At 41.4% G+C, this 27,445-nt stretch overlaps 1 protein-coding gene across 1 annotated transcript in view; it reads right to left on the bottom strand.

Moving 5' to 3' along the window:
• The window catches only part of LOC121674430 (death associated protein), a 54,821-nt gene extending 28,348 nt beyond the window's left edge, over positions 1-26,473 (bottom strand). The window contains exons 1-2 of the mRNA XM_042048777.1: positions 26,307-26,473; positions 19,886-19,982 (exon numbers count right to left, since the gene is read on the bottom strand). Of these exons, the coding sequence (XP_041904711.1) occupies positions 19,886-19,982; positions 26,307-26,361 (152 nt within the window). The 5' untranslated portion in view covers positions 26,362-26,473. The remainder of the gene's footprint in view (positions 1-19,885; positions 19,983-26,306) is intronic.
• Between the last annotated feature and the right edge of the window lie 972 nt (positions 26,474-27,445).

The following is a 27,445-nucleotide window of genomic DNA, read 5'->3' as shown; positions in this document are numbered from 1 at the left end:
AGGATGGCAACCCTTCTGAGGAACCGACATTCAATAAGCAAAACACCCTCTACACTTCATTGCTTTTCCTCAAACAGATTCTTCATCTATCCATGCCCTTACCCTTTTGCAACTGAGGTCTACAAAGTGCCTCCAGGACTGAGGAAAAATAGCCGAAGTCACGCAATAGGAACACTTGATGTTTAGCTACCAGAAACCAAAGGACACTAAAGGACAGCTGTCTTCCCATATCAAATGAAAAGAAACACTCCAAGAAATGCCAGGAAAATCAGCCTTGAAGACTTGGTATTTTTAATTCAGTATCAGTCAGTGTTCCCTTTCCTTCACAGCCTCATCTTGCCTCAGGAAGAGGTGTCAGACATACAACAGCAAGCAAACTGTACCAGAATCTGCTTATAAGGAAATTTCTTCCTACTGTATCATATGAAGGCTGGTATTTTTTAACGAAGATGGTTTATACATAAATGAGACTATAAACATTGCTACTCTAAATATTTCTTTTTCAAACCCTCCAAAGCTCTTGTTTGCAATAACATCAAATCTCTAGGTCAAATGCACTCCATTAAACATTCTTTTTTTGCTTGGACTTATAAAAATACAGCAATGAGCTATTCAGTGGTCTGAAATTCCCCCCTCCCAAAATATAAAAAATCATAGGCACTACCTGTAGACACAGAACCACCAAATGGTTTGGGTTGTAAGAATTGTTTAAACGTCATCTAGTCTAGAGAACCTCCTCTGCCATGGGCAGGGACATCTTTAAGGCTGCTTTAAGCAATCAGCTCAAGGTCCCATCCAACTTGATTCTGAGTACTTCCAACAACGGAGCAACCACTACTTCCCTGGGCAACCTGCTCCAGTGCCTCACCACCCTCACAATACAGAATTTCTTCCTAATATCTAATTTAAACCTACCCTCTTTCAGCTTAAACCATTGCCCCTTGTCCTAACTGGTCCTATTAAGAAGTCTGTCCCCATCTCTCTTGAAAGATCCCTTTAGAAGATGAAAGGCCACAGAGAGGTATCCTGGGAACCTGCTCTTCTCCAGGCTTAATAATCACACCTCTCTCACCCTTTCCTTGTAAGGGAGGTGCTCCAACCCTCTCACCTCACTTTAGTGGCCTTCCCCTAGACTGACTCCAGCAGGTCTGCATCCTTTTTATCTTCTGAGTCCCCAGAGCTGGATGCAATTTTCCAGGTGGGTGCAGACCAAGGTACAATTTGCCTTCTGGGCTGCATGTGCACACGTTCAGCCTCTCATCCACCAGAATCCCCACAAGTCCGTCTCTGCGGGGCTGCTCTCAATCCATTGATCACACAGCCTGTGTGATGGCAATTGTCCCAACCTAGGTGCAGGACCTTGCACTTGGCCACGCTGCACTTCATGATGTTCACACTGGCTCCCCTCTCCAGCCTGTCAAGCCTGCCAATCAACCTCAACTCAGTCCTTCTGCTCACTGAGAAAGGAAGTGCCAAATCATCTGGCAAAGCTGATTTTTAAGCTGATTTTTTTTTTTTAAGAAACTTTGAGTATGTCAGACAGATTTTCATAACCTCCTCACAACACTCTTGCAGCATATTTTGTCGAGGAAACTCAAGTTCAGCAGCTGTGTTTAGTGCATGCCAGGTAACGAAGAACAAAATCATGCTGGACTTGCATTTAAAACCCAAAACTCCACAATTGATTAATGAACTTCAGTAGAGATCTCAACAGAGCAGTGGCACAGATGCAGAAGATTACTTCATAAATATTTTAAGGAGCTGTGCACTGGATACTACTTCTGAGTGGGCCCTGATGGAGCATACAGCACCACCTGCACTAGGGGTCAAAGATCCTACATTTAAAGGCAGGTAAAAAAAAGGAGAAAATTTTTAAAGCTGGTGCCTCCACACCTCTGCTTACCCTAGAAGTGTAACAGCAAACTGACTGCCTTGCAGGGCTCCTCAATAATATCTTGTCTCATCTCAGCTGGCTTGAGTACAACCCAGCTTGAAGTCTTTAAAATGTTCCTTAGTCCCTGAAGAATTTTTCCATACATTACGCAGAGCAGGAAACAGATACCCATAGATAACAGCTCAAGTGGCCTCTAGGGCAAAAAAAGAATTGCCTGCAATTTCTCTTGGATGATCACAGACAGGTGGGAACACAATCCAACAGTTTTCATAACCAATTTTTTTTTTTTCAGAGATTGCTTACAGGAATGAACACTTAATGCGGTTTCATTTTTTTACTAGGACAAGATCATAAATTTACACTTTGTAGTTTCTAACCCACAACTGGGCTCATATAAAGCAAATAATTTACCTCTACAGAAACGTGAGAGAAGAAGTAGCCAAATTTGTCCCCTCACAAGTTTCTTTTCTCCTCAAGGTACTCCAAATTGGAGTTAAAGGGTTAGCAGTATAGTCTGCAAACCCAAAACCAGTACAGACTGGTTCCTGGCTAAGCTGAAAAGTAAGCACAGGGCTCAAATGTAGATAACCTCAGGCAACAGATTATTCCTCCTAGCTGGTGGAAGGAGGTTATTTCTCACTCTGGCTGCAGCCTAGACTTCAGTCCTTTTATCTGTTAACCAGCACAAAACTGTGTTAGCCCACGGCCAGGGCTTGCAACAGCAACAGAGCTCCCACTGCAGATAAGATGTTTAACTGTTTTACTGTCTGACCTCACTCACAGCACACTATCCCCACCTCCACCTTTCTGTCTCTCCCTACCACCATGCCAGAGACAGGAATCTGGTCAAGACGTAAAGGTACCACATGAATATTTCAGGCAGTAACATGACTGCCAGCTGCCTGGAAGTGTTTCAATCTGCAAGGCAAAGCAGGGACGACAGTGCAACTGAAGGGATTTTCATCTGTTTCTCATGTTGTTGTGGTATTTGATCATAAAATCCCCTCCCTATCCATAACTCCTGGATCAATTAAGACTGAGGGAGATTAGCAAAACCAAAATAATGGCAGCTCTTGCTCATCATGAACCTTACAGGAAAGAGCTCCAAACCAGGGTGGTCCAAGAATGGAAGTGAACAGGAAGGACAGGTCCTTCTTGAGGTCAGACCAACCTTCCAGCTTCAAGGTGGGTTTACACTGGGTGCCTGTGATCTTGTTCCCAAAATGCAGTACCACCCACAGCCCAAGCACCAATGCCACTCACCAGCCTAGCTGAGAACCCCTCAGTTAAATGCCCTACCAGTGGCAGGGAATCCCAGAAGGGCATCAAACTCTGCAAAAAGAAGGTTTGGATTACAAAAGCCACTGAGAAATTAATAGAAAATGGTTTGTTGAGGGCTTCTGAATACAGGGATACAAGAGGCTTCATGTTTTCAGAAGACTCCTCTTGCCTCAGGAAATGCTGTTGTTGCTCTAGCTTAAAGAGATTTACTTTTTAACATTGCTAAAGAAGTATCTCTGGTCCCAGCTACTGCATGGGCACGTGACAGACATCAGTTCTGATCATCTCCGGCTTGCCTGTAATTACCAGCTGACGAGTGCTACCACAGAAGTCAATATTTATGCTGCCAACACTCCTCACACCAAATGTGAACTCTTCCAGGACACTGTATCTAAAAGAACATCCCTTACAAATTATTTCAAGATGCCTAGCAGCAGATGGACCACAGACTTGCATCCTAAATAAAAAGTATCACACACCAGGTCTGCAGGGGAAGGTGGGTGAAGAGAAGTTCATTACTGAATATGAAAAGTCATGAACACTAAGTACCACACACTGAATTAAAGCAACTCTACTCTGCATAAAGATTTTCCAGGCTTCTTTCCATACAGCAGTACTTCCAATGGTTTACTTTAGGGAAGTGAAAGTAAGAGATGTATGCACAGAACCAAATTAAACTTCTACATCAAAACCATCCATAGCTTGACATTCATCCAAAGACTGACTGATCTCACTAGAATTCATTTGCAGAAACTGTGCTGGTTAGACTACCATGTGGTACCTAAATTTTTCATCTATATTTACCAGGTTGTTTTCTCAATTTTCATCTGGAAAAACACAGACATTTCTCCACAAAAATCCCTGCCAGATTTGTGGTGAAATTCTTTTTTTCTGAGAACGCTTACATTTCCTTCCTTTTCCATATTTTGAAAGCTAGAACATGACTTTTAGGTGTTTTTTTTCCCCTCCTCTTTTAGTCAAGCTTATTTTGGCAGATCATGAATCACTGACTAACACTGTAACTCTTATCTTCCTCATCTTAAGAAAGAAAGAATCAAATTGAAAAATGTGTAAGTTGTGGCTCTTCTCTCCTTGCTTTTCATTCTTTCCTTGTATCTCCTAGAAAAGCCCAGTGTGTATTTACATTCATGACTATAGTCTAAAGAAACCAGAAAAGAATTACTCATATTGAACTTATGCCACATATTAAAAATAACAGATACAAATCTAAGGAAAGCCTAGGAGAATTAAAGTGCTAATTTGCACACTGTTATGCCAAAACTGAACTCCTAAAAGCACTTCCTGGTAATCAAATCTTAAAAACCCAACCAAAACAAAAAAACACATGTATGCCTTGAATCCACCCTACCCCAAAATTAATTATTAGAATCTAGCCAGGAGACATTTCCTGAGGTACTGTAGACAGTATCAGTCTTATCAGTCTGAGCAATTAGATTTACATTTTTTCCTAGGCCTTTTTGCCTAGGGAATCTTGCTGAGATTAAAGGTATTAATAAACACATGCAGCAGTGGTGAATCCAGAGAGCAACACTGCTTTTGAGTTGTTCCATGAACTTGCTATAGAGCCTACAGCCATAGTGCACACAACACAGGATACAGAGACCCAATCCTCATGTAAGGCTAAGGAGGCAGGCCTGTCACTGCTTGAGAGTCTAGCCTACTTATCCCACTTACAACAGGGCTGAGAAAATCAGCAGGTTTTCAGAATAATTTAGAATCAGTTTTAAAATGCCTTCCTAGAAGGTGCTTCAAATTTTTCAAGTCCCTAAAAATCCAGCGCAAATGTTTTGCAGCCTAATGCAGCAGTACTGGGTTGCCTCCGTAACCAACTAATATCATCACAGCTACTGAGAAGAAATTCCCAAACACTTCTTTTACTCAGTTTCACTACTTAAATCTTTCATGAGATCACCATTTCTTCCCAACACATCTTTCTGCTGAAATAGCAACTGACCTTAACATCTGCTCTGCCTACAATCAGCCGGACAGTGCTGGACCACATGCTCCCCTTGCTGCCTCTCAAGGGGCAGCAGTGAACACTCAGGGCAGGAGATGAAGATGGACCGTGCAGAAGCGTGCTCCTGAGAGCACTCTCCAGAAATCTGCTGCTCAGGAACTTCCCAAGCCAGAGGCTGTGTCCTTGTATTGTCCTATAGTCCCAACTACATTCTATGAATTTTGTAATCCAAAACTTCTTTTTGCAGAGTTTACTGATGTGCTTCTGGAGTTCCTCACCACTGGTGTGGCATTTAACTAAGCAAAACAGCTATTTACCATCAGCAGACTTGAAGATTTCACTGTTTACTTTCAAGGTCACTGACAACAGTCAACTCCTTCACTGCTGCATAGATCAAGTAATATGTTCACCATTTCTATAAACATAGCTTTTATTTATTCATTCAAATCTGAATGCATGACTGTTTGCCCTGAAGCTGGGCTCAGCACAGCCTTCTCTACTGAAAGGTGAGACACGCTATGGAATCTCATGGCTGTAAATACTCACTGAAATTATTGCAGACTAAACATCAACTGTGAGAATTCAATAACTCCAGTGTTAGCAAACATCACTAAAAAGGCTGTGAAAACCCAAGGGTTTTCTGATGGAAAAAATTTTTGATGGAAGTTTTGCTGCTAGGTTCTTTGCACAAACACTTTGTCCCATTTGATGATCATATTTTTCACCACATTTTGTAGTAACATAATTAAGTTCAAATAAAAACAAATGAATGCCACTTATCTCACAGAAGCTATTTATTTGCCAAGGTTTCTCCCAAGTATGTACATAAAAGTAGTTTAGAAAAGGAAAAACTAAAAATAAGCAAATAAAGATTTCAATTTTTTTCAGCAATATGAATATTAATTTAGATTCAGCAGATGAATCTATTACTTAATTCCTTTGTTTGCATATTTTTGCATGCTACCTAGAGAGTGTAACAGTATTAGGAAACCTTAGCTGAGGAATTTCTAGAGGGAGAATGAGTGTTTTTTTTAAGGTAAAGTTACTGTAAATTACCCCAAAACAGAGGTTATATTTGTTGGCTAAATATTTAATAGGACTGGTATTAAAATCTGAATGAATGATCAAGTGAAGAAAAAAACTTCAATCTATTTGGTATGCACAGAATTCCAAAAAATGCAAACAAGGCTCCTCAGTAAATAAACTGAGTTACCATGGGATATGGCAGAAGACACTCTTGAGAATTACAAACTGAAAACAGAGCAGAGGAATAAATCAAATACCATAATGATGGAGGTTAACAGTGGAATCCTGCAAGAAACTCGAAAAGTCTAAATAAATGACATTATATGCTAATGTCAGTGAATTATTCAGGATAAAAAAAGCCTGAATGTAAACAGTTACAAGAGATCTCAGAGGAATGACAGAACAAAAAAGGGAAAGGAAAAAGATGGCACCATGATAAACGCAGAAAACACACACTGGGAAAAACAATCCTAACTATACCTACATGATGGTGGCCTCTACCACAGTTATTAAACTCAAAACCAAATGTTGGAATCACTGCGAAAAGATTTTTGAAAACAGCAGCTTAATATTAAAATAAAATACCTAAAATGCAGTTAAAAAGACAACTGGAACACAAGAACAATTAAGAGAAGGAAGAGAAACAGAAAAATAGAACTATGCCAGTGCATAAGTCTGGGGCAGGCTTTTACCCTTCACACTGCAATTCTAGTTATGCCCCCACAAAACCAAACAAAAAGACAAAAGGGAACTCAAGAAAAATATACAGTAGAGAGGAGAATGTAAAACAAATACAGTTATTCACTATTTCTGAGCACAGAAGACTTGCAAGGCACTACCAAGCACACAAAAATAAAACCTTTTTGAGGCACACACTACTTAGGCTGTGATGGTGCCTTTTCAGGAAGGTGATTATCAAGGCGAGAAATGTACACATGGTCAAAAGAGGGACAAGAGAAGTAGGAGCTAGGTCGAATGGCAGTAATTTGATTAGCAAGTTTCTAAGCAGTAATTTGGATTGTGAGATGATGGGAGAGTTCATCGGGATCATTGTACACAGATTCTTCTTGTATGCTGTGCCAAAGGACCATCTGCTGGGGTGTGCTGCACAGGCACAGTTCTGTGCTGGCCTGCAGACATATCCCTACTCCTTAAAACTGAAGAGGTAGAAAGAGATTATAACAAGGTTATAACTCCCTCTTCCCTTCATTGTATTACTACCTATTTATTGTTTTAGAAGACATGGTAACAGGCAGGGAGAAGTACGAAACATCCAGCGTCTTAAAAAGCCGTTAGGCAATAAACCTACGAAAATTTTTTAGAAGGTGGAAAAGAAGACAAAATCTGGTGCATTAACTGTGGACAGTTATCTTCCCTTTCCTCCTCCTACGGCAAAGGAAAACAGTGTGCATTAACTTGGCAATTTACTCTTCACAGTGAAGGGTATTAAAAACTGCCAGAATTATCAAAACAAACAAAAATCTTCTAGCCTACTTGGTATGCAGAGATTTCCAAAAATGCCAGTAAGACATCTCATTAAACTGAATTAGCATAGGACAAAGCAGAGAGAAACTGGAACAGTCAAATACAGAAATGACACATCATTGGCTTTAAAACATGATTACTACCTATCTATTCCCATTAGAACTATGCAGCTCTTAAACAGAATATTTATTTCTCAGTCTGACACTGAAAATTTTTATAAAAGAGCCAAGTCCTGATTATCAAACCAGCTAATTTGTTAGCTCTGCATATGAAGATGAGAGGCACACAGGCCTCTCAACATTAGAACTCTTCTCAGGAGAAAAAAGAAAAAAAAAAAAAAGGTGATTTTAGGAAAATACAACAAGATGAGAACTGGAGATCACTAATTAATACAGAAATAGTTTCAAGGGTAGGACACAACATAAAATGAGAACTTGAACTGCAAAAGAAGATGTCATAAAGGGAGATCTTCTGAAGAATAGCAGAAGGAATAAATATTATCAGCAGGAATGCACATTTTCTGTAATTGTGATTGCTTGTAAGATATGAACGAAAAGTGTAGTATTAAACTTCAAAGCCATATAGAGGTCATCCAAACCATCCTGATACAGGGAAGGAACCAAACCAACCAGTGTTATCAGCCAGAAGGCCTATGCTGGGAGAAAACAGGAGAACACAAAGCTCCACTCCTCAGAAGCTTTTTTTTTTTGTTCTGGCCTTTTTTTCCCTATTGTAAACTGGAACAAGAATAAAATCTGTCAAACACACCAGCAGAAACAGAATTGTGTAATCTCTGAAAACAGGAAATTAAGTTTTCAAAGCAATAAATAAGAATGCTAAATTTCATTTAGTCAAAAGCCTTCTAAATAGCCTTATGTGGAAGAATTTGTGGTAATGCTATTAGTGTCACTGCTGATATAAAACAGCATACACATGGCTAAATACACTTTTCCTCTAGAATCACAAGTTAGCATCATACCAGATATAAAGGAAGAATCACAGAAGTGAAAAATACTCAGTTCAGTTTACTAAAATTTCATTTCATCACCTCCCATACAAAACCCAACATTTTAACAAACAAGCCAAATGGGGTTGTGCATTAACTGGTTTGTTAAATCATTAGTGCTCCACAAAGTTAAAAATCCAACACATCACATGCAAAAAAAAATTGCTTATTAGCAACAATAACATGTTGCACGTGAGCACATACATTAATAAGCTGCATGGAAAAATAAAAAGATTTAAACAAAAATAAAAATCTAGCAATAGCAGCTTTTGTAAGTAGAGTAATGCAAAGTACTCTTGATCATCCTAACAATCACTAAACAGTAAACATAGTTTACCACTGCATGCTCTAAACACTCATATGAGATTGCAGCCTCAGGAGAGTGACCATCAGCACTGGAATGCAGTGAAGCTTTTTAGCAACATTCAAGGCGTACGAGGATGCACAGTGAGTAGTGAGATTTTGCTTACTGAATTATTTTGCACTTTTTTGGTAGTTCCAAATAATCTCAAAAGAGACACTTCAGCTTAAGCTGTTCTAGCAAAAAATCCAGCCTAGCTCTTCCACTGTAACACCTAGAGCTCTGTATTGATTTAGTTATTTAAAGTAAAAAAAGAAGGCTTTAGAATAGGGTTTGGAAAGCAATAGCAACCACTCAGCACTGCAAAGTACCTGGCTCTCAAGGACTGTCTAATTCAGTACTGCAGTGTGAGGTGCTAGATGAAGCCAGCGATAATTGACAGCTAGCCTAGAGTTTAATTACAGCTCTAACAAGCTGAGAGGAAAAAAAGAAGAAAAAAGGCTACATTTCAAGATTATTAGGGAAAGGAACTAACCACTTTGGTTGTATCCAGCAGCAACAAAGCCGGCTGCCCTTTGAACACAGTACCAGCTCCAGGCTCACTGCATTACATGTATTCTAATGAATGAGTCCCAGAGAAACTGAAATTCACCAGAACTAAGATTTGTGTGAACGCTGCTGAAGTATTTTTTACTAACTGCCATCTATTTAACATGATGTCTGTGACCAAGACGCAGTCATTGAAACATTAATACCACACGGCAGCAAGCCTATTGCAGTGAACACTCCCCCAACAAGCAATGTGCTGCAGTGAACAGGTCTATGAACTGCCACAGCAGACTAAATAAAGCTCTAATGATGACAATGTAACAATGCTTTCAGTGTTGTTCTTATCTATCTCTCATGTATCTCTTGCTTCTAGTACCAATGTCCTGGGAGCAGCTGGGAGTGAAATAAAATTCCCTCCTGTTTGGCCCAGTGACAAGAAATGGTAATTCAAAGTTTATTTTAATATTAAACTGCTTCAAAGTTTGGTGCCTGATGCAGCTGAGGCAGAAGTAACTTAAGGGAGAGGAAGGTGCTACTGGAAAAAGATCCCCCTCCTTGGCACACGCAGTGTCAATCGCACACACCTCCTACTCATTTTCAGCTCTTGGTGACTTCACTTCAAACATAGATTTTTTTATGCTAAATAAATGAGTTGCATCTGGTCCTCTGCAAGCTTTTTCTAGGAGAAATTAATACCTTTAGCTTTAGAAATACTCTCAGTGTTGTTGAACACTCAAATATTAGAGATTTGGGCTTAGTTGGCATAGCGAAATGGATTTGACTGTACTTTTGGGTTTGAAAATTTTTGTGCTTTATAATGCCTGTGCCTTCAGACTGGCATAGTCACCTTCATCCCATGCACTCCATTACTCTAGAAAGATATCAAGAGAAAAGAACTAGGAAAAATACCACACCAGCTATTAGTTCAAGATCATTTACTTTTCTGTACCGACATGGAATGCTGTGCTAACTAAACTGTGCCACTGTAAAGATACTACTTCCCATCCATTTTCCTTTCATATATGACTAAGCTGTTCTCACCTTCCTTATCACACAGAATACAAATTAAGGACTTCCATTCTTTTAAAATCTTTTTTCTTACACCAGCTTGGCTGACAATTCAACTCAGCTTTCCAGCTAATTTCATAAGACAGCATATGTTTTTTCAGGACCAAACCTGGCTCTTGCTGAGCTGGATGGCGTTATCTTCTATTCACTTTGAGGGGGAGAAATATCAGATTCTTTTTAGTTCTTTCACACATGCACACAGTACTTCAGGAATATGAAAAGAGCTATCCATATAATGTCATAACTGGCACTTACACTGATGGATTTATCAACTTTTTGCTTCAATCATCAAGAAATACTGGAAGCATGAAACAGTCTTTCAGAAGACTCTCATCTTCCTGTATGAGAATGCTTCATTCATAATCTTGCCTAGCCTTTTCTCCATTCCCTACATTCACAGATATTTTCAGTTCTTAAATGGAGATATTCACAGCCTATTTTCTTGCTTTACAGCAGTTCTGCATTTAAAAATCAGTCTCTTACTGCATAGGCATTTGATAGAGTTCAACAGAGGTCATAGCAATTACTTTGCTACTCCTCCAAGTAACTGGTCATCTGCAGAAGGTATTGTCCTGAAAAATCACATGAACATAGCTAGTATTGTTTTCAGATTTTATAACTAATCAAATTATGTATGTATAAACTTCAGCAGACTTGAGCATCTGCTAATCATAAAAACTCTATGCAAAAGACTGAGACACAAAGATGGAAAATAAAGTAGGAAAATGCATTGAAGGCAATGCCACTTATGTAAAGGAGAAGAGTGTAACACTATGAAGAAGCTATTCCCTTAACTGTGTGTCACGGTTTGGCACTGGCCCGATGCCAGGCACCCACGAGTGTCACCACGGCTGGGCAGAGAGAGGGGAGAAAAAAAAAAATTAACAAAGGCTTCATTAGTTGAGATAAGGACCAGAAGAAAACACTTCAAAGGCAAAACAGCCTTAGCTTAAAGTTACAAAGTGAATTTATTGCTAACAGAATCAGATGAGGATAATGAGAAGTAAAATAAGTCCTTAAAAACACCTTTTTCCCCCCAACCCCTCCTTCCTTCCCACTGAGAGCACAGGGAGACAGGGCATGGGGGTTTGGTCAGTTCATCTCCGAGATTTTCTTCTGCTGCTCCGGGAGAGGAGTCTTCCCGTGAGGCCGTGGGGTCCCTTCCCACGGGAGACAGTTCTCCGTGAACCTCCCCGATGTGGATCCACTCTCACAAGCAGCAGCCGCACCGCACCCACTGCAGCATGAGCCTCTCCCATGGGCAAACAGTCCTCCCAAAACTGCCACACCGTGGGTCTCTCTTTCCACGGGGTGCAGTCCTCCAAGGAAAGGCTGCTCCAGCCTGGAAGCAGGGCCCTCTCCCACTGGATCACAGCCTCCTCCAGGCATCCACCCGCTCCGGCATGGGCACCTCCCCCATGGGCTGCAGGTGGATCTCTGCATCCCCCGTGGATCCCCATGGGCTGCAGGGGCACAGCTGCTTCACCATGGTCCTCACCATGGCCTGCAGAGGAATCTCGGCTCTGGCACCTGGAGCATCTCCTCCCCCTCCTTCTTCACTGACCTTGGTGTCACCATGTTGTTTTCCCTCACATGTTCTCACCTCCTCCTCTTCTCCAACTAGAAGCAAAACCTTGTGACTTTGCTTTTCTTCTTAAATATGTCATCACAGAGGTGTTGCCAACCTCTCTCACTGGCCCACTTTTGGCCAGCAGCACATCCATTTTCAGAGCCATAAGAGATTGGCTCTGCTGGACATGGTGGAAACTTCCAAGATGTTCTCACAGGAACCACCTCTGTGGCCTCCCTGCTACCAAAAACCAGCCTGTGCCAAACCAATACACTGTGAAGCGAATTTAAGTCCAAAATAATAAAGATAAGAAGGGGTAAGTGATAAAAAAAAAAAGCAAGCACTAAGCACAGAATCTCTTTTGGAAATAAAGATGTTTTGGAGAAGGTAGTGTAGGTTACGGGCGGGTTCGGTCGGGACGGAGACGGATGGAGATCTCTATAGGCAGGTCTTGGGACACAGTCGGTTTATTGTAAAGGGCGTGGGTATTGGGGCACTGCTCAGAGCTGCTAGACTCAGCTCTGAGCAGGCCCAAGAGAGTAAGCAGGTGAGAGAGAGAGAGAGGGTGTAAGAGCAAGAGTGGAAGTAAGAGTAGAAGTGGAAGAGAGGAATAGAGAAGTGGAGAGAGAATCAGAATCAGAAGTGAGAATGTCTGAAGTCCTGGTTACAATACAATAAATCATCTTCTGTACTGAATATTCTAATTGTCACTAACCAATCTAATACAAGATACAAATCCTATAGCATTTACATACAGCCTATAAGAGTCCTTATATTACCATAGAGTGTTACATCTTAACTTCTAAAAACTACTCTTTGGACCCCTTCTGCTGAGCTAGTAGGGTCTGCTCTGACCCTTGGACCTGTTTGCAAGCAGAGGGTATTGTTTCATCAAGAGGGGATTACTTCAGTGGCCATACCATTGTTTTCTAGTTGTTCAGTAACTAAGACCTGGTATTTCAAAAGTGGCTTTCATTTCGATGTTGCCTGTAGTTTTCATATTCCCAAAATCTTTTGTCAGGCAATCATATTTCCAAGGTTTTCCTGTTCCATCTTTCCCAACAGGTAGGAAGCTATTTCCCTTACAGCACTATGTTCAGTATTATGCTTAGTAGTATTACAAAATGATAGTTGCAATTCTTTGACAGCCTTTTTCCAGCAGAACTTTCTTTAAACCTTTGGAGTATTTAGCCAAGTAAAGAAAAAGTTAGTCACAGGAAACTCTTGTATGACCATGGGATAACACCCAACGTTTCCTGCAATTTGCACCTTCCTCAGAAATTGCAAGTACATTATTCACAGCCAGGTTGCTTTTCCATTGCATTTCCCCCACACGCTTAATTTTTAAGGCCAATTGCCTCCAAAGCCCCACACCTGAGTAACAAGAGCTCAAAGGCCAAAGATAGGAATAAAAACCTTTGAGTCCTATCCATACATTTAATCAAATTTCACTTTTTACATCACCAAGTGTAAAATGACAATACAATCTGTGAACATAACCTCTTCTGTGAAACCGTATCAGCTCACTGAGGTAACAGAACGAGGCTACAAAGAGGGGAGAAAAAGAGGTGGTCAGAAATATGGTGGAAGAAATTTGAATTCTGTCAAAGAGGAGGATGACAGATGCTTTTACAGAGTACCAGTTCACTCCTTCAGGGCTGCCTCCACTGACACAACAGCCCAAGGGACCTTTGAAGCAAACAGGGACTCAGTCAGTCCTGCACCCACCAAAGTTGCACATTTCCTCTCCAGAAACTTAAGCAGAAGATGTAGCAGTCTATCTGTCCTGTCTCTTTCTTTTAATCTTAAATATTCATCACACTGAGTCAATGCCTGCTTAAATTGCCAGTACTTCGGTTTTACAGATGCGTGAACATAGGTAACGAGGCCTTTTTCAGCTTTGTGTCGGTGAACCACATGGGAGAAACACTAATGGGTTATTCACTCCAAGTATTTATGGAAGTTCAATGCTACCTGTTCACATTTATATGGGTTTGGTTTCCGTGTTTAACAAGGTCCAAAGTTTGTTTTTGGGTTTTCGTTTGTTGGCTTGTTTTTTTTTTTTTTACACATGGAACTCTCAGTATTTCCTTCTGTCAAACACACTGACTCTACAACAGACAGCATCAGAACTACCTGGACTGGAACATCTTCATACATGATGGAAACTACCTCCTAAAGAATGAGCATGCAAGTGAGCTGAACACTGCACATCATTTCCCAGCTCTCAGCTGTCCTGAAGAGCAGTTATTCCCAAGTTAAAGGGTCAGAACTTTGACTCTACACTTTCTACCCCAGCTGAAACAACCAGAACAATAAAATACAAGGAACAGAAATGGTTTCAGACACTTCCATATTCAGGACATAAACAGACATACAAACCTTCTTTAATGGCTTAATTATATAACCTACTTTATGTTTTTAAAATTCTTCAGAAGTTTGGTCAACATGGGTCATTACAAGGCAAAAATTAAGAATATTTTAATGCCAGGAGAACATTCAGTGGCAAATAAAAAAATGGAAATAATGCCTGTGACTTATTTCTTGTCAGTTGCAGCAGAGCAAATTGAGGGACAGAAAAAACAAATTTACTCTTGAATGAAAGTATATACCCACAGCCAAGTTTTTGAGATTTTCACTGCACTTCTGAAACAAAAAAACCAGCTTCAGCTTAACTTGCATATTCAGATGTAACAAGTGACACTGAGGGATAACAGGGGCCTTTGACAACTCCTCTCTCACCATGTGAGTACTGAGAGTACCCCTTGACATAAAAACACCCATATGCTTCATGAGCATGATTTTCCTTTTGAGTTGCTACATTCTAAATTACCTTCTTGGTTATTTTCCTTTCACCTGATGGATATTACGAAGGAAAATATCCACATTGTAAAAGTCGGGCATAATGCTGGGTTCACAATCTCCAGATAGGTTTAAGATACAAAACACATACCATCTACATATATAGAGAGAAACTACACTAGTGCCTTTATCTTGAGTAATTAAATAATGGTAATTACCCACTTTGTTTCAGAAATACAACAAAAGAGAAGTAAAGAGCCTTTAAGACATAAAAGCCTTTCCAGTTTACCCTGTTTGTTAAAAACAAGCCAGATATTTGCTTTAAATATTTTTTTAAATCCAGATCCTATAGATAATTATAGTTTCTTCTTCTTGAGATCCCAGAGTAACAATTAATGAATCTCTTGTGCAAAACTCAACAAGCAGCTCTCAATTCAAATTATCTGTCTTTCAGGAGTATTTATTATGCCTAGAGTCAGCTGCTGGCATAGGAATGCACATGATACTGCAAATCTCAGTTAAGCAGGCATTAATGGGCTTTTAATAAAGCCCAGGACTATGAGTAGCCTATTTATTCAAAATAATTTCTGTGACAACATACAGTCCTGAAAAATGATGGGTTTGATTCATAACTGTACTTCTATTTATACGTTTCAGCCTCTTCTAGCACCACAAAAAAAGCCTTCCAGCACCAATCAGTATGACTGTCAATCAATAAAAACTGCAACCATATCCACAAAAACCAAACTAACACAAATGTTAAGAAATTACAAAAACCTAAGAAAAAAATCAGTAATTCATCAGTACAGAAGTTCATCCAGCCAGCATCCTAGCTCTAACCAGGATGATCAAAATGACTCATCCTGAAACATCGGCTGAGGATCCTACATCACAGTATAGTTTAACACTGACACCCTGACCACAGGGTGCCAGTGGCTTTGGATGCCACACGTATCTTGAGTTCACCTAAACCAAACTCCTCCCTTCTTTTATTGAGTCTTCTCCACCATATAATCATACCATATTCCTTTTTTAAGTAAAACTGTATTTATACCAGACATATAAAATTATTTCTGCTACAACTCAAGGCTGAGACCTGCCCTGCAAGAAAAGTTTAAATTTGTGTAGAACAGTCTTACCACACATTGTTTTAAAGGAACATGAATCACCATCCTGACAAGTCTCCCTATGATTTCATGAAATGGGAGGTTGTCATAACAATTTTATTTTAGGAAACAGAATTGAGTAAAATGCTTTGCAGAGTAAGTTACAGTAACTGGATTGCGAGTTGCTAAACAACTGGCAAAAAAAACCAAAGAAGATGTACCTGGTGAATGTTAAAGTCACCTTTATCACAGCACAGTTAGCTACATCAGAGGGGTTTACCTGTGTCAGCTTTGTTTACACTAAGACTGGAAACATTGATCCAAGTCTCTTTCTGCAAGCACACTGCAAAAACAATGCCAGCTGTCTCCAAAGCCACAAATAGTTCCATGAACCGAAGCCGAAAGCTTTCTTGCTGAGCAACTGCTAAGATTTGTGCCATCATGGGGAGGCCATGAGAACTCTGGGAGAGATTGAATTCTTCTGCTTCCATTTACTGCCAGTTCCACTAATCTGTCTTCAACTAAGTTTACAATGAGATTAAAATAATGACTCAGTCATCCTAGCCTCCCTCTTCACACACAAATTACTCTTCTCTGTTTTATTATTTTCTCTTTCACCATTGGCAGCTGCCTGTATCAGCTGACAGAGATTTCCTTGAAGGGCTGGCTGTTTGCTTCTTTTGACTTCGAATGCAATGGGGAGTAGAGATTGCATCATATCAACAATACCACCTTAAAATGGCAAATGCTAAAACCATGACAAGTTAAAAACACAGATGTTTCCACATCTGCTTAACAAAGGGACATAAAATACCAGCTAACTAAGCCCCAAAAGTATATATATATTTTGGTGCTGGAGAAAGCAGAACAGAATGCTCACTTCTCCCCTCCCGACAAACCCATCTTCTGATAAACCACCCCTCACACACACCAGAAATCCAAGGATTTTCAAAGAGAACCATGAATCATCTGGAGCAGACACAAACTCTGGGGGACTGCACCTTCCAGCACAAAAGCAGCTGACACACTGCAAACCTAATTTAATTTTGACTAGCTTATTCTGTCTACCGCTAAATACCTTCTTGCTCACATCTACAGCTTGTACTGCCACCAGAGCTGTGCAAGTATTCGCACAGGAGCCTACAAAAGACACATTAAACCCTTTCCCTTACATACAGAAAAGGGTCTCAGTTCTACCAGGAAAACAACTTCTCTTGACTTGTAAACAAACCTAGGTTTTATGTTATAATTCATATTAATTCCCACCTAACTATGCTCCTTATGTCCCTCCTGCTGCTTTCTTTCTCAAGAGGATTAGATCAAAGAAATAAAATAGTTCAGCTCAATGCTTTCAGTATAAATACACAGACTCAGAATAACTGTATGTACAAGTGCCTAATACAAACCAACAATATATCCTCTACGTGAAAACCAAAGCAAAGGGCACACTCAAACTGCGTATTTTGACAGTCAACTGATCAAGTGGACAAAGGAATGGATTTTGAGGTGCAACAGCTAACTTTTCACTAGTTAATAAGGTAGCTCTAGAAGTCATTAAACTTTCTCATCTGTCTTAAACCCATCAACTTTGCTCACAGTATTAACATACAGGGGTTTTCTGTTAGCATCTACAGATCAAGAGCGCACCTTTCTCCCTATCATTCTAGCCTAGCTGCCTAGGCTTTGTTTCACACTGGGAACTGGTCTCAGGGCACCTCACCTAGATTCCTTCCAGATGATGTTAAACTGGCACACACAGTTCAGAGAGACACCTAACACATGCCAGCTAGGATCGGTCCTTCAGTCCAGATGACCAAACTAATTAATCTCCAAAACACACACAGTGTAAACATGAAGTCCTCAGCACCCACCGTTTACCCCTACAGATGTGCTTGTACTGTGCCACAGCACCTGCTACAGCAGACACAGCCACAAATATCAAGGTTAAATTTTAACTTTCCCCTGCACTATTTGAGTGAAAGAGGGAAAACATAACCTCGTTTGAAGAAAGGAATAAAGCAGGTGCTGTGTTGTAACAGAGGCTTAGATGTGAACAGGCACAAGAAGTCTTGTCATTTGGATCCCAATGAGGCTCCTCACTATGAGGCTGGCATGACCAGGAAAGATAAGGATAAGCAGGTATATAACACTGTGCTGGGTCTGTTTGAAGTGGTAAATCCTCCCCACAGCAGCCCTCAGTGCTGTGCTTTGCACTGGTAGCCAGAAAGGTGCTTAAAACACACCAGTTTTGGCTACTGCTGAGCAGCACTTCCACAGAACCTAAGCTGCTTCTCCAACTTTATCCTCACCTGCAGGCAGTGGGTAGACAAGATCTTGGGAGGGGACACAGCCAGGACAGCTGACCCCAACTGACCAAGAGGATATTCCACACCATCTGCTCAGCAGTAAAAGCTAGGAGAAAGGAGGAGGAGGCAGGGAGAACTCATTACTATGCTGTTTGTCTTCCAGAGCAATCACTACATGCCTTGCTTCCCAGGAAGTGATGGACATCATCTGCTGATGGGACATAGTGAATACATATTTTATTTTCCACTGCTTCCATGCATGGCCTTTGCTTTATTAAACTGTCCTTATCTTGACACATGTGGCTTTTTCATCTTACTTTCTCCCTCCTCATCCTGCTGAGTAGAGGAGTAATAGAGCAGCTCGGTGGACACCTGCTGTCCAGCCAAGGCCAACACACCTCAAATAAAAGGATGTATCCCAACAAAGTTTAAATTGACCCCAAGATACAATTTCTTACTTTAGACAAAACTTGGCTGCAATACAGACTCTTTCAACTTATGTGCCACAGTGCAGAACAACAAGATGACCAATTTGGTTGATAAAGAAAGGACAAACTTTAATTCTCCTGCCTTGTATTTGAATATATTAATTAAAATTACTTTTCCCTTCTCATAAAGGTGTTTCCTATTCAAGTAAATAAACACATTTGGGTTTATTTCTGGACATTTTCACAATGCTTATTTATTACCATTGTTTTACATGTAAAATAAATATAATCTCAGTCTACTTACCAAAGCACAGGAATGGCTCTCTGGTTTGTTTTTTTTAACTTGAGCAAATAGCAAAGACAAACCCAAGCCCTAAGTTAGTAGGTAAACATTACAGGTAAATATAGTCTTGGCTGGAAAGAAAAACAGCTAGCTGAGGAAAGCAGCACAAAACCAGGTGGCTTTCCTATGAACAGAAAAACAGCTACAGTCCATCAAACCTCCCTGCTTTCATTTCTAAACAGCGGTAATCCAAAAAATCTAGTTAAAACTGCTAAGTAACTGCAGTCTTAATATCCTCCACCACCAAAACTGGTAAGATTCCTATCTAAAATAAAAGATATAATATTAGTACCATCTATTTTTTCTTGTCTTTTCAAAAGCACCATGTTGTCAAATACCTGACAGACACAGGATTAGGGGCCAAAGAGTAAAAGGAATCACCCTGCACACAGAAAGACCACCTCATATACAGACTGCCAGCCTAATACTTGTGTCCAAATATGCCTAGCCTCCATGCTTCTGCACACTCTGAATTCAGACATTTTAGGAAAGCTGAGGTTTTACTTTTATTGTACTTTTTTCTCCAGCCTTCTCTTGCCGGCAGGATCACTTAAAGGAGGCTCAGCACTACGAAAATTCCCAAATTCCCCAATTCTCTTGAAGGACTGTCTAACTTGCTACTGCTTTAAGATACAAAAAGCACTGTATCTTTGGTCTGCTAGTCACAAGGAAAACAAACTGGTGATAAGGTTCAAGGTCATGGAAATTCACTGCAGCACATGCACCAAATCAAACTGCTCACCTGCTGGTTTCCCAGTCTTGGTCATCCTTATCTTTTTCTTCTTTGGCATCAGAATTGTGTGGGTGTTTCTGCACAATCCGCATCCCACCAGCTTTCACTGAAACGAAAATTAAACAGTAAACAACAAACCTCAGTCAAGTAAGTGTTAAGTGAAGAATGTGGATGACCCACCCTGCTTCCCTCCTGATACTCTGCATAGTAGTTTACTAGTAATCACAGTTTGAAAAGGGGGCCCAAAGTGTTAAGAAGTCGCAAGCCTAAGTACATGCTACTTCAGGACCACATCTGCCATTCTCTTTCACGTGATGCCATCTTTGCTTAACCTGAGAAGCTGCAGCTCGTTTTATCACCTGCTTCCAGTGACATTTTAGAAAACTCAATTCTGTTTTAATTCTCCCTCTATCCCATACTAACTTGCAGCAGTCAGAAGAAACTGAGGCAATGACTTGCGTAACACTACACGAAAGGCCACAAACCAAAGAAACTAACTTGCCGTTTCATGTTAAAAGCTACATCTGTAACAATAGCATTTATACAAATAAGTACTTCACGAACAGTGTAATAAAAGCAAAATTTAGGAGGACTGTTAACTTGCATTTAGAACAGAGCTTTTTGTTTTGCAAAACATATGAGCATTTACCACATTTCAAATCCTTGCATCATTTAAGTTTTAGAAATGATGCAAACATGAAACCAGCCCTTTGAAACACAAAACAAGAAGTGAAAGCAAATCCACTTATGTACATCACTTATCCACTCCAAAGGGCAATATAAAACAGGAAGCAAGCCAAGCTTAGCACTGCAGCTACTAAGCAGAGCAACAGGCAGGCTGCTCTTGATCTGCTTTCTGGTTCAATAGTGTACTTTTCTTTTTCTTCAACAAGTGCTACACACGCTTACAGGACAGCACAGGATAAGACGATGCATCTCGTTAGCTTAATTGGATGGGCTATACTGCCATCAGCAACCACATCAGAAAACCACTATAGTGGTCAGAAGTCAATAAAACCACTTACAGAGACACTGGTTTGTGTTTCACAGTGCCTTGACACAGTAAGCCCGTGCTGAGATGCCACAGCTGGAGCGAGCAGGACGCCAGAGCAGCGCGCAGGAGAAGCTGAAGCGCTTGCTGGCACCGACAGAGGAGGCTGTACTTCTGACAGCCCTCCTGCGTCCTGCCACAGAGGGAGCAGGGCACCTCGCAGCAGTTCAGTGCTAATCCCAGAAGCCTAGACACAGCTCTAATTCCCAATTCTTAACCAGGACAGCAATGGAAAGGCCACTGCTGTGCATAAATTTTACAGCCTGGGTGGAGGAAAGCAGGAAACAGAAAGTGACCTGCTCCAGAAGAAAGTGAAAGCTCTTTGGCCCTGTCTTTTAAAAACAATTTTAAGATCAGAGTGATATTTGAATGATAAACTTCTAGTTCAATAAAGGTCATTAACTAAAGACAGGCAATCAACAGGCAAAGTCAAGTATCTTTTAAAGCCTACAAAACTGTGTAATCTTATCATGCATTAAAAAAAACCCCAAACCCAAATCACTAACTATTATGTGTTCTCTGTGCAACGTAAAACTTTAATTGGCGAGAAATATTTCACATGGGACAAGGAAAGAAAGGTTAAAAAACTACATTTCTTTGTTGTCTAAAATGAAGCAAAAATTAAAATTCCAAGTAATTCTTTTTTGATTCAAGCTCTTTAGAAATTTGTTTGCAAAAGCAAACACTGAGTTCTGTCACGTGCAGTCTTGTTTTAACATCTCAGTTAATCAAAGTACTGCTATGCTTTATTTACATGTATTTATAAATTATTAATTTATTTTACTAATTTCTAAATTTAACATCATTGCACAATCAGAATTTTTTACTTATTTATTTCAAATTACTTTTTGTGGAAGATGCTGTCTCCACAGCAACATCTGCCAGGGTTACAAACAGCAGCTCCGAACAATACACACACTTCCATGTCCTTCAACATCTAACAGAATACTAGAAAAAACAATACCGGAAGACTTAGTGCTATTTTAGATCTAAAATGTCTCCCCTCTCATATCATCAGGCCACCAGCCACTCCTTTTCTCTTTATCTGTCACTGGAAAAGATACACAGCTAACACGTTCAGATTTGCCTGTATGCAGAATTAACAGGGATTAAAAAGCAAATAACCAGACAACTAAAAAGGCATAATAGTGACTAATGCAGCAACTTAGAATTTTAAATCTGATTTTTTGAACTAATACCAGCAGGCATAGTATAGACAGCTTAAAGAACTTTGGTGCATAATTTAATTATATTTAGCAATCCAAGGTTACTGTGCAGAAGAATCCATCAAACAGCTGCAATATCATGTGTATTTGTGAGACCAGAAGTGAAATAATTAGACAGCACTCTACATATAGCTGATGTACATATCTGCCATCCATGACACAGCATGCTTGTACCCAATCCAGTTTCAAGAGATTTAGCTTAAGATGATAAATACCCTTGCAGCATAATTCACCTTCCTTTTCAAAAGGTATCAGCTAAGCTACACTACCTCAGGGTGTGACAAGAGAAGAAATGATTACATCCACCAAGGTAATGAAAAACCCACTCAACATTTGTGAGATTTTCTTGGGAGTTACGAGTATTCATCTATTTCCTACTTGCCTAGCATTTACTACATAATTCGACAGATGCTTACCATGGTGATTCTGTCACTTAGAAGTCATCCATAAAAGAGATCAGATTTCCTTATCCTGAAAACAAAGGATTTAAATAACTGATAAACCACCTTCCAGAACACTGTCAGAAAGCAGTATCCAGAAGTGGATGGTGTCAACCACACTGTGCTGGGATTAGGAAGAAAGCAGCTCCTGTGCTGAAGAGCAAGTAGAGAGCTCAGGTGCTAAGGAAGGAGAGGACAGGGAATGGCTCCCTGGAGTGGTGACTAAAGCGTGAAATAAAGAAGGGATCATTTGCCAGCACACTGAGAAGACCAACAAGTCTATCTGCCTCACTGCTGAATATAAGTTTTGGATTTTAATTATCATCTGTCATGCTCTCCCCCCTCAAGAGGCAGACAGGACTACCTTGTCAGTCCCGTGAATGCCAGCCCGTGTTCCTCAGAAGGGTATGACTACTCCTTCTGGAAATATTAAACAACTGTGTTAATCAATTGCCACTCAAGCTGATCTGGAGTGGGGAAGCATTCTACTTTTTCCTCCCTGCCCCCACTGCTAGACTCCTCACTGTTTCTGAGACTGAATTCTGAAATAAACCCCACTGAGCTGGAGCAAGTACCAAGTGCCTGGAGAAGCACCACAGGTCAGGGACACCCTGGGCCCCAGTTGGTTCAGAGTGCAGTCCTTCCCAGGGAAACCTTCCAGCTCAACCCAAATCACCTGCCCGTCACAGCAACCAGACAGGAACTTTTAGAAATCCAGAGTACAACCAAGAGTCTTATCAGTTTTCCTTTTTCTTGACTATAGTATTCAATATTAACACAAAAATTTATTCCTTATGTACTGTGTAATAACAGATTCCATTACAATGATAAGATGTATGAAAAGGGAAACACAAAATATGCTTTTATACAAGATTAAGGGAGCATACATTAGTGTTCAGCAAAGTAAGAACAGGAATTACTATATGCCATCATTTCACAGAAATCTTGGCTCAGAGCTATTTTTTTTAAAGTAGAAAAAAAGCACATAACTATTTTCACAAACCTATCATAAAACTTCATAAATACACTATTAACACAATCACCTTCCTTTATCCCTCCACAGTATGTACTAGATGAACAGCTAAAGCATAATTACACAGATCTCTTCAGAGGGACTGTACAAACCTACTCAGCAATGTATTATGGGCACACTTGATCTCACTGATAGGCAGTGATAGATTTAATAAAGATTAAGTAAGGGCCCTCTTAAATTTCAGAAGGGAGGTCAAAGTCACTTCCTTCCCTGAGGTCTTGAGGTTTCTTTCCATTTCATTACCCTTTGTCTTTCAAGCGCCTTTTCCCCCTATGTGAAAGGTCAATGCAGAGAGGAATGCAGTGCAGTCAGTAAGCAAGGGCCAACAGTGCACTTGAAAAACAACAGATTCATCATTTTGCTTTTAATTTGATGACTCAAATCCTTCCTAACTTTTACATGTCCAACATACTCAGTAGGATAAGACACATCTGTAAGTGCAGGTAGTGCTCTTTATAGAGCTGTATGCAGCAAAACCTGAGCTTTTAAACCATTTATTAGAAGAGATCCCCTATTCACATCTTTGATAGAAATTTGCCTTGTTATTTATAAATAAAATTCCCCCGTATTAATTTTTTTAAAGAATTTCTTACTTCATTTTATTAAAACTTGTTTGCAGACTGACCTATTGCATTATTCTAATATTCAGGGATCTAAACCAGCTTGAGATAGAAGATTAAAACCTATCTTCAACCACTAGAGTAAATATACACTCTTGCTAGTCAAAACACTTCTTGTGGATTTTCCAAGCATTAAAAGACCAAAGGGCCAAACAGCTCAGAAAAATCTTCTTCCCAAAGCGACCTGAAGATACAGTAAAGCATTAGTTTCTCCTGGCCTCAAAGACAGACTCAGTGATCGCCTTCCTTCCAAAGCTCAATTTTGTGTGCATGCTCACAAAAAATAAAAAAAAAAAAGAAACCAAGACAGGGATGCCAATGATTTTAAATGGCACATAGTTGAAGGTGTTCTTCAGTTCGTATGTTTTACAAAGAAAAAAATCCAAACTGAAATATTCTGACTGCAAAGGAAACCTGTACTGTAATCCACTTGTGCTTTTACACTGTGCATTGCTAGTTTCTCATGTGGCCTAGGGAGGCTCACTTCAGGTCTTAAAATCCCACCAGTTCCAAAAGACGGGTTTTGAAGCAAAACTCTCAAACATGGAGCAACATCAGAAAAAACAGTTACAAAGCATCTTCGTTTCATCAGTTGTGTAGCTGGAAGACAGCTAAACCAATATAAAATCTTAATGATCCCTCCACTCTGGAGCTGATGTGTACCTGAAGACAAGCCAGGTTGAGAAGCGGGCAACAAAAGCTGTCAACATTGGAAAATGATGCTTTGGTTTGTTCCCTGAAGCAGCTCAACAGGAAGTCAGATAAGAGCTAATGCTATGAAGAAGGAGGCTGCAGGACTGGAATGACTGCTCAGCCAAGGGACTGATTTACCTGCACTGCTGAACTGTATCTGCCATGCAAAGCAAAGCCAATACTTTTCACTTCTATTTAGAGGGATTTCAGGTCCTCATTTTAAAGAGCACAGAACTCAATTAGGATTCAACAGCTGAAAATAAAACTAGCCACCTTGGGAATTGAGAATTTCAGCATTTTTTACTGAAACGCCAAAAAAAAAAAAAAGCTCACCAACAACTCCACAGGGAAACATTAGACGACATATGTAAAGCTGCTGATGCAGGGACCAAAGTTCCCTTTCTTTAAGAAAATTGTAAGAAGCAAAACAACAGTACATGAAGGAAAACAACTTCGATACTGCCACGAACTGAACCCCACCTGTGTGCAGAGAAGAGCTGCCACCTATAGCCAGTGGCAGGCCAGTGTCCCACTGGAGGTGACACCCAACTCCTACCCTGCGCCCACTCGCACACAGCAGCGGGATGGAAAGCGAAGGAGGTCCTTTGCTGGGCACTTCTCAAGCAGCTTTACCTGTTTCCTACCCTGCCAGAATCGCTGCCAGGGGCACGCAGCCTGCTCTGGCACTCACACCATGACGCCCGCAGGCAAAATGGATGCACAGAGCACTCCTGGTTTGCAGTATCTGTTCACACTCAGCGTACTCTCTGCTGGAACAGCCCCGCAGGCTGCGTGGGGCCGAGACCGCTCCGCTCCCCTTCCCACCACCACCAGCCCCAGGCGGGGGTTCCGGAGGCCTCCGCCGCCTTTCGAGGGCGGGATGCTCGGGAAGACAACGCTGTCTGCCTGCCGGGTCGGAGCCTGGAAACGCAAAGCTGCCCACACCCGATGAGGGTTTGGCCGCATCCAGAGAGCTCCTCGGGAAGAGGCAGGGCAGGGAGCGTCGCCCGTCACCGGGAAAGGCTGCCAGAGGGCAAGGAGGGCCGGGGCCGCCCAGGGCTCAGGAGGGGATCCCAGCGCACCTCCCGCGGCCAGAGCGCCACACTGCGCCCGAGCAGCGGAGAGCGAGGAAACCCACCGGGGCTCGCATCCCCGGGGCCTCGAACCTACCGGGGCTCACACCCCCGGCGGCGGCGGCGGGACCTGCCCGAGGCCGCCCTCGCCCTCCTCAGCCCCGGCGCGCACAGGAGGGAACTTGGCGGGGAACCGGCGCCCGGCCCCGCCGGCCTGCAGCCGCCCCGGCCCCCCCGTCCCGTCCCCCGGCGTGGCAAGAGAAAGAGCGGAGAGACGGGAACCGGCGGCCGTACCAGCAGGAGGGTGTCCGGCCCGCGTCTCTGCTTTCTCTTTAGGAGGCGAAGACATTTTTACTGTGCCAACGGCCCCGCGCCCGCACCAGGCGCCCGCACCCCGGCACAGCACGGCGAGCACGGCCCGGCTCCCGCCCTGTTAACGTGGCCGCCGCGGGGGCGGTGCCGCGCCGGGCGCCGGGCCCTGCCCTGGCCGGGCGGGCGGGGACGTGGCGCCCGCAACAGGCGGCTTCTCGTGTGGCGTGAGGGCAGCGGAGGCAGCTCTTGTAGCGTGACCCGCCCTGTTTGTTTCATTTGCCGAGGAGAAACGGCACGGGCAGTTAACAACGTGATTTTGGATGGTCTGCGTGTGCACTTCAAACAATATTTGTAATTAGTGACTAATTGGCAGTTGGCGGCTTGCGCTTTGTTGTGCTCTGCCAAACCGCGTATGGGTGAGGTGCCCTAAAGAGAGCTGTGCTGGTTTTGGCTGGGGAAGAGTTAGTTTGCGTCACAATAGCTGGTAGGGGCCGTGCTTTGGATTTGTGCTGGAGACCGTGTTGATAACTCGGGGCAGTAAGTGCCCACCTTGCCTTTGCTTCAGATCTCATTTCCTTTCTGTTTGAAATTACAGTGCTGATTCACATCGTTACAAGGAAATTTTCAAACACTTGAGTTTTGTTTTCCCAGCTATGTGGAAAGGCATAGAACACAATATCTGAATGAATTACATTAGCAGCAAAGTGTAAACCATGCAGGCCATTCTGGTTTTCTTTTATGGTTTGAAATAAAAAAGCAAGTATCCCAAAACATGGGTGTTTGGAAGTTGACCCTCCCCCCTCCAGAATCGTATAGAAATATGTCATCACACATTTTTTACAGGGAAATTAATGCAATAATATTTTATTTCTTTGCTATCACTCTTTGTGACAACTGTATTATCATTGCAAAAATATGTGTGATGTGTAAATACACGTTTTGGGGTTTTTTTTTGCAACAGTCCAAAATATAATCGCATCGTGGTATCCTTAACAGCTTGAATGAACAAATGTTGTAAAAATATTGTAACTAAGTTCTTACATTTTGCTGCTGGGTTATTTCAATTTCTTACACGTGCAGCACTTTAGAGTCTCAGATTGTATTTTCAGCTCTGTCACCTT

Source organism: Corvus kubaryi, unplaced genomic scaffold (genome assembly GCF_017639235.1).
Source record: "Corvus kubaryi isolate FWS band 111438036 unplaced genomic scaffold, C.kubaryi_AGA036_p1.0 68, whole genome shotgun sequence".
Taxonomy (NCBI): domain Eukaryota; kingdom Metazoa; phylum Chordata; class Aves; order Passeriformes; family Corvidae; genus Corvus; species Corvus kubaryi.
The sequence above is the reverse complement of the archived record's forward strand: the minus strand, read 5'-3'. Positions and strand labels throughout refer to the sequence as shown.